The sequence below is a fragment of the Thermobia domestica genome, chromosome 2 (genome assembly GCF_964235325.1).
Source record: "Thermobia domestica chromosome 2, izTheDome1.hap1.1, whole genome shotgun sequence".
NCBI lineage: Eukaryota > Metazoa > Arthropoda > Insecta > Zygentoma > Lepismatidae > Thermobia > Thermobia domestica.
Window position 1 is genome coordinate 57,432,477 of NC_137455.1, and position 13,148 is coordinate 57,445,624.

The window sequence follows — 13,148 nt, forward strand, 5'->3', positions numbered from 1 at the left end:
ATTTCAACATACACAAAACAGCCAAAATCATATCTTATGACAAAAACGTATCTAAAAAAACAGCTTGCGGAGAGAAGCTATTGCAAAATTATCCCTTTTGGGAAAACTGATCTAAAATTTCTGTTGTGAAAAAACTGGGAAATAATTACTACTTCACTAGAATTACTAATAATCACTAAAACATTTTATGAAAAGCTACTTGTGTGAAAAAATACACGAAATGGCCCTTGTACAGGGAATCATTTCGGTTGTACGATAACAAATTCGATCGCCGGGAAACAGTCGCTGCGAACAAATTAGAAAAATATTGCGCATAGTTCGAAAATGATACATGCTGAATTGCAGGGAAATAGCTACTGTGTGTTTGAGTGTTCATATGGCTCCAAATATTGTGGGTATTTTGGAGAACTACGTTTTTTGCCCTTTCTGATATTGATTATAATCATACTCAAATACGCAAACGTGAGAATAAATCCTCGTGTGTGTAAAAGAAGTACAACGTTATGTTGAACCACGAAACCAAAAACTTTGCTGCTGATGTTGCATAGAATATTGGGAATCGTTGATGCAGGACCAACTGGAACACCACCGATATGATGCTAAAAGTATGTTTCTTGATGTAAGTGAGAACCAGAGTCACGATGAACAATAGAAAGGGTAGTGTAACGTACCGTCGGGACTAAGTAAAATAATTATCAAGTTCTTATTCTCTGCACCTCATATATCATGGAAACGAAGACGAACAGCCTAATGTTGTATAAGCATCATCTTGCAGGGGACAGATGGGAATTGATAGTAACTTTTGGTGAAGTATGGGTGTTTCTGTCTGAATGTGGTAGAAAAATAATCATCTTTTATTGCCTGTTCATTTCAGAAGTTGTTCTGAGTAAGTACTTTAATGAATGCTACAAAACGCCCATGCCACTCTGTTACGTGTGGAAAATTTTTCCATACTTTAATAATAAAAAAAGAAATTGTGGGTAGTATGCAATCCGGACGATCTGAATGTACCTTCAGTACAACATGTGGATATTTTGGAATCTCTTGCCTTCAAAAGCTCGTCTCAAGAACACATTCAAAGATAATTCTGAAAATGGGAAGAACGAATTCCTCTCCTTGTATAAAGTACGTATAGTCAAATATTAATTTGCGAATTCGATAGTGATGGGTAGATTTTCATTTCTGCATTTATGAAGTTTTGTAATTATTGAAAAATGGTATAACAATGTTATGTAAAATTATATATTGCGTTTTGATGCTTATAAAATTTCGAAAAGAAATAGAGGTAAATGAGATGCTTTACCCGAAATATTCTAGGTGAGTTGTGAAATTTTGTATTATATTTTTGCTACCTTGTCTACTGAAAAGTATTATCTGAAATGTTAATTTCAAGGATAATAAGAATTCGCTTTCAACATAATATTAATCAAGAATAATATGAAACTAAAAGACAATAATTGTTAGTTTTGCTCGAGATAGGTTAAAATTTGTCGTTATTTAAATATTTACTGTTATCAAAACTTTCATATATATATACCAGCTTTCTTTTCAAAGTCCTGGAATACCTATTTGATTATAAACGTTAAGGTATTTATCTTTCATTCTTTCAGGATCATGATCCACTATATTTGAGTTTAGGTAATTTAAATTACTTTTCTCATTTTTAATATTTTTTTACAGTTTACTATTTTTCATAATTTTTCTAAAAAGAATCGATAAATGTCTAGTCTCACACTATGAACTCTTGTCCTGATCCATACGATTAGCTGCCATGACAAAACTAACCAAAGCACGTTACAAGTCACGCCTCACCAAAACCGTTTTCGTTATAAGAACAGATTCCTATATGATGAATAAAGACTAGGATTAATTAAAAGGCAAAAATAAAGCAATAAGACATAAAAGAGTTCAAAGAATTATTTATAACTTTGGGATAAACAGAAATATCAGTTAAATAGTCAAAAAGAAAATGAGACGAAAGATGTAATAACAATTTGTAATAAGACAAAAATGGAAAGGGTAAAAGATGTTATTACAATAAAAGGTTAATAATTAACGGAAAGTAATTATTATCGAAATATATATTATGTTTAGTAAGCAGGAAAACTGTCTTCAAATTCAAAACACTAGCAATTAATTATAAACATATATGTATATTTAAACTCGTTATCCTGTTGCGTAGATTTAAAGAGGTTACAAATGTTAATGATTCTAATCGTGATTACCAACCTAATATTAAGATGATACTAAAATACATTCTACTACGACTCTTCTTTACATAACAGATATTTGCTTATTGTAGTTTCTTGGATATTTGTTTGAAATTCAATAACATATGTTTCAGCTTCCTGAAACATCTTTTATCGGCTTATTTAATTTTGAAGTAAACAGTAAATAGATGTCAAACTGAAAGAAAGAAACAACTCTTTCTTTCCTATGGTGTAAATGTTGAATGCTCTCCATTCAATTATTGCGTGAACTAATGCTTTTATTGTAACACTATGACTGGCATCGTTGTTTTTCTGTTACAATTGGGAAAACTACTAGGGTAGAGCCAAAATTGCTGGTCCAATTTAAAAAACACTTTTGACTGAAAATCTGTCATTTCCAGAACTTTTCTCCCTACATTTTTTGTATCAGCAATCATAATAAAGTTGGTCTATGGCAAGAGACTTCTTTACAAACTGAATTTAATCAGATATATGATTTCAGTTACGACTTTATATCTTTCATTTCTTGTTCTTTGTTTTTGGTATCTATTTAAGCAACAATTTTAACAACTAACTAGCATATATTACCCGCTGCGATAGGTTCAAATGAAAATTTAAATGCACAATTCCGTATCTCATGTGTTTAGTACCCGTGAAATATGCTGCTTTCGTTTTTAATATAATCGATTTAAACGGTATCGGAAAGATTATTGATCATCTCGGTGACTCCGAAAACCATGGGTTCGTCACTAATATTGGTGATTTTCGATCATTTTATTATCTCCTGTCTCTCAAATTGAGGGGATGAATTTGGTTTTAAACGGGATCGGAAGTGTCAGCGATCATCTTAGCGATCCCGGAAACTATGGATTCGACACTAATATGAGTTATTTTTGAACGGTTGTATGTATTTCCCTTTCCCCCCTCCCCAAGGATACGGGTTTGAATTTGGATTTAAACAGCATCAGAAGTGTCACTGTTCGTCTCGGCGACCCCAAGAACTATAGATTCAACACTAATATCGGTCATTTTCGACCATTTATATATATATATATCCTCCCCCAAGTTGCAGGGTTGAATTTGAATCTAAACGGGATCGAAAGTATCACAGTTCATCTAGCGACTCAGAAAACTATCAATTGGAAACTAATAGTGGTCACTTTTGACCATATATATATATATATATATATATATATATATATATATATATATCGTTCTCCGCCTCCCACAAGTGGCGGGACTCACTTTTGATTTAAACCGGATCGGAAATGTCACTGTTCACCTGAATGATCCCGAAAATTATGGATTAGACACTAATATTGGTCATTTTCGATCATTATTATTTATAGCTCCCCCTCCTCCGTGCTGCGGCACACAGCATCGGAATTGTCACTGTTAATCTCAGCTACTCCTAAAACTATGGATTCAACATTAATATTAGTCATTTTAGATCATTTTAAATGTTTATCCCCCTTCCCTATGTTCTACCCTCCCCCTTCCGAACTATCAGGGCTGGACTTGGATTGAAACAGCATGAGAAGGTAGCCGTTTCTCTCATCGACCCCGAAAACTATGGATTCAATACTTATATTGATCATTTTTAAATTTCTTTTCCCCTCTCCCTCCCCTACGTTGCATCGTCAAAGTGAATAGCCTAAAGTTACCCAGCCCCTGAATTTACGTATGTTCAAAATTTGATCGAGGTCGGTCTGGTGGGTCAAGAGTGATGAAGTCACAAAGGCAGTCATTTTTATTTTTTAATTTTTTTACATATATATATATCTCCCCTTCACCCTCCCCTAGGTTGACTCGTCAAAGAGAAACGGCAAAAATCACCCAATGCCCGACCGTCATATATGATGAAAATTTGATCGAGATTAATTGGGTGGTTCAAACGTTGTTAGTTTTTATTTATACGGAGCTTACAATTTTGTTCGCAGGAGCGCTCGTATAAGTATATATATATATATATATATATATATATATATATATATATATATATATATATATTGATAGATACATAAAGATATAATCAATGTATCACATGAAATTCAGTTGGTCCTTACATCATTATTTTCTTAACATTTATCCGTATTTTGAGTACATGAATTCTACTACTCTGATTTCTTTCAATGTAGATCTTGCGTCGTTTACACAGAAGAACCGAAATGGAGACACATCTTAAAATAGTTCTATTCTGTTTTTTTTTTAACTTCTTTAATCTTTTAGAAACTATGATCTACTTACTTTCCTGAGTAAGTGAAGAGTTCCATTTTCCATATTCTGTTGAACGATACTTTCCAACTGGAAACTACCGATATCTATGTCCTCATTGTTTGCTTTGCTTTCTGGAACAAGAAGAAAACCTCCTTCCTTCACAAGTTTTGCGATGAATTCAATATTATGTGACAGCTCTGGGAAGATCAACATATCAACATCCAATGTGCTTCCTGGTATTTTATCTTCGATTTTGATAGAATCGTACTCGGATTCTTTCACCAGATTATTTTCTTCTGAATCTGTATAAATTGTTATCTGTGTCTGTTTGTAAGGAAATTAAAAGTTTTATATTTAAAATACATATACGTAGTAATAGCAGACTATATATTACATAAAGCATTTTTAGTTTAACATTCCATGATTTTGACCAAGATTAGCAACACACTTATGACTAATGTAATTGCGCTTAATTTTACGTTCATGTATATGAATTTACTGTTGTATTGGAGATAGAAACGCTTACATAGTAAATACAATTTCTTTTAAATTCAATTTCCTGTGGTTGAGAGGTGTTCCAGTTATAATTTTCGTTAGAAATCAGAACAGCGATGAAAGGTGGTCATTCTACCACGTAAATATGGTAAGTCTACAATTTTGTCTACGATAAAGCGTCATCTTCTCTTTCAGTTATTTGGAAGTTAAATTGGTAGAAAATAATTAATGGCAAATCTTCAATTTAATTACCAAAAGGCGATAACAACGAATACATTTGGTGTTAGGTTTACGGAGTAGAATCAATGAATTTAGAAACATGATTCTACTCTCCTTCAGTAGTATGTGCTCAATGTAGATGATGAATGAATGAGGGATTGGGGCTTACAGTACTGTTAGGAAATAGCACCCTCAAACCCTTCATGCTTTTGACATTTCATTTTTTATCAAGGCAAATCACTAATAGGTTTAGTTCTATCAAATCTTGTAGCAAGAGTTTCTTCGTAATGTTGTTGGATGGTTGGATGGTTCTCGCTAAACAGTTGTAAAGAAAGCCACAATTTTTACAATTTGTATTTTACTTTAGAGTTTGTATATCTCGTTCACTCTTCCCAACCAATATTGTCAACATAAAAGAAAAGAAAGGTGCCAAAATGTGACACAATCATTGGCCAATTATGGCTACAAAAACTATTTTTAAATACTTTCGTAGATGACTGCAATTTTTAAAATTAATATCAATAAGATTTCAGGATCTAAAGTATCGTCTTTACTACAGTTACTAATTGTGAGCTACACTTGTTCATATAAAGCTTTTCTGTAGTCATTACTGATTACGTTTATTCTTAAGGAAAGTCATAATTTTAGAATAAAATATCCATATTTTATAATTTTACATTACATATAAGGGTATATATTATTTAAATGCGCATAAGGCAAAATAAGTATCGTCTAACGCTCGAGCAAGATCGTTTCGGAAACTGATGTACAATTCATTTAGAAGTCTTTATGGTTACAAACGGAGTTTGCAAATTGACTAACTCAATGGAACACGTAGTAATGTCAGTACTACAGCGAGCTGTTACTAAAATTTACATTTCTGACAAAAACTGCTACTTTCCCTTCATTTTCATTACATTCTTCTATAGAATCCTCTCTTTCATTCCTGCACTTCAGTAGTGTTTTCCAAGGGATGAATGGACAATTAGCCTTCCTTTACATTCATACCGTCCTAACATTTACACTCCCCTAAATTAGGGAACTCATCCATCTTTTATTTCGTTTGCGGTTTGATAAACTCAGAAGATTCATACACTCTCTGAAAATTAAGTTCAATTTTGATTCAATTTTGATAATTAATTCAATTTTGATAATTTTGACAATGAAAACTCCTATCCCAAAATGTATGTTAGTTTAGATCACCCTGGCTAACACGTAAGACTTTGGTGCACAAAGTGTTCCGGGTTTATTCCTGGTGGGACAGCACAAAGAATTAATTTTAGAATCATTCCCCTTCAGTATTCATTTGTCTCTTTTACTTAAAGGCAATAATTGTGGGACGCTAAACTAAAAATAATAATTGTATGTTAGCTCAAGTCTATAAAAACATATTTAAAGCAAGAGTATATAAATTTTCGGACCCCACTGTATTTGAGCATATATTCTTTTTTAATTTATCATGACTTAGTTATCATCCTTTCAAATTTCGGGAGATTTTATACAGTTCAGATATTATAATTGTAAGCGGATATATTATAGTGATTTTTTTGGGATTAGATGTGGTCTAACCTAAAATGGGGTATCTTTCAGGTAATACAAATCATCTGCCTTTTCTATATATATTTATACAATGGTTTGGATATTGCGTAACTTTTAAAATACATGCTAAATTATGGACTTTGAAAACTGACACGGGGCAACTTCGAGAAATGTAGAGGTCTATTTGTGAAAGCCATTTGCCACAAGCCATGAAGGCAAAACAAATCTAGTTTTGAGTATTTTGTCATTTCTAGCACAAAGTTAAATGTATGGAGGTCAAGAATTACTTATCTTTTTGGAAAATGTCTTTAAACTTTTATCATGTTTGGTAGAGATGTCTTTTAAATCTATAGGCACTTATTTTCCGACTGATCCCCTCAGAGCAACATTCTCCTGTTCAGATATTCACCATTTTAATTTTCCTCAAAAGGTATATTTACTTCTGTTATTATTTAAATTTTATCAGGTTTACTAGATATTTGAATTAATATTTGACTATTTCTTTTAGTGCATCGCAATTGTTAGGTAATTTTATAGCCTAAAGTTCGAGATGTTATCTAAAATATGAAAATCTATTTTGTATACGTTCCCACTCGAAATTATATGATAAAACCCACTATTCCCCTTTAACTTCTTTAAGTAAATTTTAAGTTTTATGATGCTTGTAGCCAAAATTATAATTCACCGTAACTTTATTTCTCCTTCATTTCTCTCTCGCAATATATTAAAGTAGATGTCTTTTAAGTAGAAAAAATTTTAACTTTCATCTCGTAGCTCACAGTATATGTTTCATGTCAACATAAACAATTTTCTTTACATTTTTCAATTATCAGCTCCAGTCGACATTTACATATTTACTGATAGTATTTTTAAGTATGCAAATATATATGACAGTATTTTTAAGTCCCATTCTTAATATTGAGACGCCAGGACTTCACTGTCAACTCGTTTTGAATATTGACTTCATTTGAAGAGACATAACTAACTTTAGCTCGTATTTTGTTAGGAATTAATGGATAAAGATGACGGGAAATGAACGAATGCGTTATTCGATAGTTGAATCGAATAATGCAGAAAATGGGAAGTATTAACCATAGATTTCAATTCTAAATTTCCATAAGAAAAATCTCTGACAATAGATTTTACAACATAAAGGTCTGTATATAAATAATATATGGAAATCCCCATATTCTGCTTTAATTAGAATCGTCTTGAAACGTTTAGTCAACCGGATAATGAGAAATGAAGTTTGTAATACTCTAGAAAAATGGACAAGTTCTGAATGAAACAAAGAAGTTAAAATCTTATTAAGATTCAAGTCTCGATATATTTCGACGTTGTAACTTTGAAAGTATCATACTCTAATGAGAAACAATCAAAAACCTTTTCAAACTTCTATATTTTCTGACCGGATAAACTTTAATTATGGAAAACATACTTTTCAAATCCAGAGTGTTTTGATTGTGTTATACAAAATAAAAGAAATTTCTTAACGAAATACAGAGCGTACAAATGGAATCTTTTGAAATAAGCATCTTGAAGATAAAGAAATAATTGGGAAAATGTATTCCTTACTTAATTTTATTCTAATAAATAAGAAAGAAAATGGAAATTAGATTTTTATCATTCATTTTTCCCTTAAATTAACAAAATGCTACGAGTAACAATTTTAAAGTCGACTGCAGAAAACGAACTGAATTTTGTTAGTAAATTATTGAGAAAATTACAAACTTCAATTTCGACAAAGTCAGATTTAAAACTCAATCTAAATTACATTTCAAAATTAAAGAATCGGTAAACAAAATTATTAAATCAAAGCCTTTTCAAACTTAACACCTTCAAACTATTAATTGAAGTTCTGAAGAAAAGCATAGATTCGAAGATGGTTTTATGTTCAAGTCTAAACAAAAAAAGTAAATTCTCGAATTAAAGTTCCGAAGTTGTTTCTCGATATCAAGTTACCAATTAAACTCTACGTTGAAGCCAGACTTCTTGCATCGTCCGGAAATAAAATGTTAATGAAATGAGATCTTATATTTGTGACCAAGGAACGCTTTTACTTTTGTAACTTCTGACTAAATCCTCTAAGGTAGATAATAACTTTCTCTGTTCAATTCGCACACAGAAAATTGACACACAAATAGAACTGTTAATCATGTATAAATTTATAAATGTTAAAACTTTTAGGAAAATTTAATGAATTACCAATCTTTTATTGGGTTCACTTACTCGTAGTAATGACAACACAATAGTGTTATTAGAACTCTCACATTCTCTGGTAGATAAATAAAAAATCATTGAGTCACATGTCAAAATCATAAACATTTCAAAAACAAAATCAAAACTATTGAATAAAATAATATGTTTTTATGTTGATATTTTATGAAAATATGCAATTTAAACGCATATGAACATTTAAGTTAAATACGTTATCTTTGACTAACATGCTGTGATCCTATCCAAACAAATTTTTGATGAACAGAAGACAAACAAAATGGTGCAAACAAAAGGCGAATAATGTGGCTATTATATAAACAAATGACACAAATATATAAAGTTCACTAAATCTAAAGATAGAGGAATATGTACCTAGGAACGTACTTTTGAAATATATTTTCTTTCATAAATCGAATTTCGGAATCTTTCAGTTTGACGTCCTATATGTTATTTAAAAATTCACGCTCGCAACTATATTTTGGAGACGTACGTATTTCGTTTCTGATATTTGGAACGGTTGTCTACGGAACCCAAAGTATTACCCATCATCTTTTCTATGAGAAAGTTTTAATCGTCCAGTAAGGAGTGAAAAACTTTATGAACGTTTTATCTTGGGATATGTGTCTAGGTACTGTCTGACATGAAAATAAATGTGTATATCACTTTGTAAAGCTAGTAATCCTGCATTAATGGGTATAGAGAATATAAACATTAAATCAATTAAATCTGTAGTTTTCTGAGGAGAGGCAACGAAAGTCTGAACCACACACTTTTACAGAGACAGAAGTTGTAAATACAAATTATTCATAGTTGAAATGGAAGCTTTCAGTTCAACGTCCGACGATTATGCCCTTTAGGCTAAGGGAGATGCGGATGATCAAGGCAAGTGAATGATAATGGAAGAATCGATGAAATGAGAATGTGGAAAGAAATGGGAATACCAAGAGAAAACACACGAACACAATGTTGTCCACCACAAACTTATTTGGCCGAGGAGCGAACCAAAGATAAACTTTTTAACACTGAGCTACCGTGCCCCCTATAAAACTAAGAAATTCAGCGTAGAATATGAGAATTGATGACTCAGAATTCAAGTGTCGTAAAGACATCAATGACAACTCAATCAGGGCTAAGTGGTATGTGAAATGGTTGAAGTAGCTGACTCCCAACGCAAAGAACAGCAGTTCGAATCCGTATGAAAAGCTTTTACACTTTATAATTTTTGCGGTACACGATAGGCGATTCCAAACGTATTAATATTTTCGCTAAAGTAAGATTAGGTATGTTATTGTTTCTCACACTAGAATTGTGACGTTTTAAGTTAAGTTTGTATTATCACAATACAGTAATGTTTAGTATATTTTAATGTGCAACTTAAAGAACATTTCAAATCAATGGCTCCAAAATTTAGTATAATTGTATTTTTTGTGTGTTCATGTTCTTTTCCAGCATAGATGCTACATAAGGATTACACCTACATTTTAACGTGGGTCCTGCTGGAATCCAACTAAGGACTACGCGCACCAATCATGGAATGAAAGCGAGTTGCAATATTGAATTTATATGTATGTATTTTGTATATATGTTCAAGTGTTAGGAGTCACTGTATGAACTACTTAACGGATCGAAAAGTGATTTACACAACTTTAAAGTACAAAAAGAGTTATAACTCTCCAAAACATATATGCAGATTAAAAAGAACTACCGTTTTTAATTACGTAATTGCTTTAGCTGCCCAAATATTAGTCTGTCAAACTTTAGGCAACACCTCCTAAGTTTGACAGTAAGACTTCCTCGGGTTATAAGTTAGAAAAAGCTATATGTGTCCGGGTGATTTTGAATGAGGAACTGCAGTGGAGCCGCAAAAATCCGAGCTACTGTAAATCGGACCAACTTCGGATGATTGGAGCTCGCACAATACAGACTTCCTGCAAAACGAAGTTCAATAGTGTGTGTAGAAAAGTAAAGTAGTAACTGAAGGATTCATTTTCTTCACAGGAAAAGAATTTCAAAGTAGTTGATTCGTCCAGGAAAGAATTGTGACGTATTAGTTGTTCTGCTGTTTCATTATTTAGAACAGGGGGAGACCGTGAGTACTACAGGACACCTCTGAAGTTGCAAGATGATATTAGACGAAAACATCCTGGTCAACTCCGCCGTGGTGTGATTTTTCTGGATGACAATGCAAGACCCCAATTACCACTAAAGACTCTTGTGTGTATTCATGGTTTCCGTTGGAAACAACTAGCGTATCACCATGCAGCCTTGATTAAAGATGGCAAAATTTTTAAAACAATAGTGTAATCAATTAATTAAATGAGAGTGTATCAAACACACAGAGATCAAGCATTTGAAACGTGAGTTCCAATTTTCAAACTTTTACAAGTGCAATCAATCAAATGAAACGATTAAACCAATTTTTAAAATGTATAAATTTTGGGAAGTCTAAGACTTACTGAATTACAACAACTCATTAAACGGATTCAATAGTTGGAGTTGTACCTAAGTAAAATTTAAAGGCATATATGCAAATATTTGAGTGTTGAATGGTAGAATTATAAAACATAACCACAAAGTTTTAAAATAATATATTGTTGTTGTTCTCGTACAATGCGTGCATTGAAAGGAAGGGTGTCGTGCGATTTTTGGCGTAGAGTTTTGTTAGCATCAGTGAGTTTTAGTGCTGCATTTGGCGTGAGTTTTCATTAATATTGCCTTGTTTCACATTCCGTGTCCGCAGATAGAATGTCGACTTACGTAACGCTGAATAGACCAAGAGCTGGAAGAGATTTATTTACTGTTGAAGTGCCAAAAGCCCTATGGTAAATGATTGAAAGCTTATCAACTACATAATCAAAATACTACAGTCTTAATAAATGTACGTGATGAGCGTCTGAAATATGATGTCACCAAAATGGCCACCAAATAACTTTAGTCCTTCTCCTTAGATAACGTTAGGAGTTAATTCTTTATTTGTGATTTAGATAATTAAATTATGAAAATAGTTTATGAGAATCTTCCACGTAATATGTAAATTTGGTCGCTAATTTATGTTGAATTTCAGAAACTTATTTTTGCCGTTCTTCTCATTTGATAATTGAAATGAACACACAACAAAATGAAATGAATTTATATTTATTGGAAACTTACCAAAACACTATTACGTAATCATAATATTAGTATTTTAAAGCAATGTTTAGGCTATAATGGATTTATTTACCTAGTAAATGGTTTTAATACTAATTAGGATTTATTAAATGGCATTTTTAAAACTTTTTTAATTTGATACATTTGTGGCCTTTTCTTAATCTCATTCATTGGTTAGCATAATAATATGCATAATCATCATCTTATTCTTATTTTTTTAACCAGCACCATCATCACCATTCTCTATCTCTTCCGCGTTCTTCATTTCAAATTTCTCTGGGCACATAGTCCCATTAAACCACAGAATCCTGTAATTTTCATTACATAAACACCATCTATGTTTTACTTTCAAATTCGTATGGTAGGTTCAGTATATTAGTTTTTAATAGTATTTAGTATTGCAAGAGTAGTGTTTTTAATAGTATTTAGTATATTAGTGTTTAGTATTGCAAGAGATTTCTTTCATGAAGGATGCTTACTTTTCTTTAAGAGCAGCTCTAGACGGAAGAAGTGTATAACCAATACTTCATTTTTTTAAAGTTGTCATTCCCCTCCTGGAGCGTATTTTATTCTGAACAAACTTTCTTGAGTGAAAATATATATTGCTAGTAAACAAGAGATTTTGGAAATTGATACCTTTTTTAAACTTCGAAAAAAACTTCTTATGTGGTGCATGTTTTAACATTTCCTTATATGGATTAAGCTGCGATGAAGGCCGAGCCAGTAAATGCATGGAACCCAGATAGTGTACCAACTAATACATCCGCTATCTTTAGAAATATTAGTGACGTCTATTAATAGTGCAGTATAGTTAGAAACAACCCAACATATAATCACACGTTGCAATTCTTAAAGTGCCTGTGATAATACACCAGCAAAACAAAACACGTCTGCGTTATTGGCTTAAACAATAATGTTTCTTTGCGAATAATATTGTGCTATGTACTGAATATGTGAAATTATGCAAATATATGCTTCTTGATAATTGCACATCAGCTCAGATGTTTGCATGCATTCTGTGACATCATTGGGATTGGTATATTGATAAAATGTATATTCAGTACCAACATATAGCATGTTTCTACCCAAAAGAATTTAGCATTT

The 13,148-nt window shown here is 32.0% G+C and overlaps 1 protein-coding gene across 1 annotated transcript in view; it reads right to left on the bottom strand.

Annotated features, from left to right (window-relative positions):
- The window catches only part of LOC145679020 (fatty acid synthase-like), a 233,877-nt gene that overhangs the window by 165,445 nt on the left and 55,284 nt on the right, over window positions 1-13,148 (bottom strand). Inside the window, 1 exon segment of the mRNA XM_081749621.1 lies at window positions 4,458-4,751. Coding sequence (XP_081605747.1) covers window positions 4,458-4,751 — 294 coding nt within the window.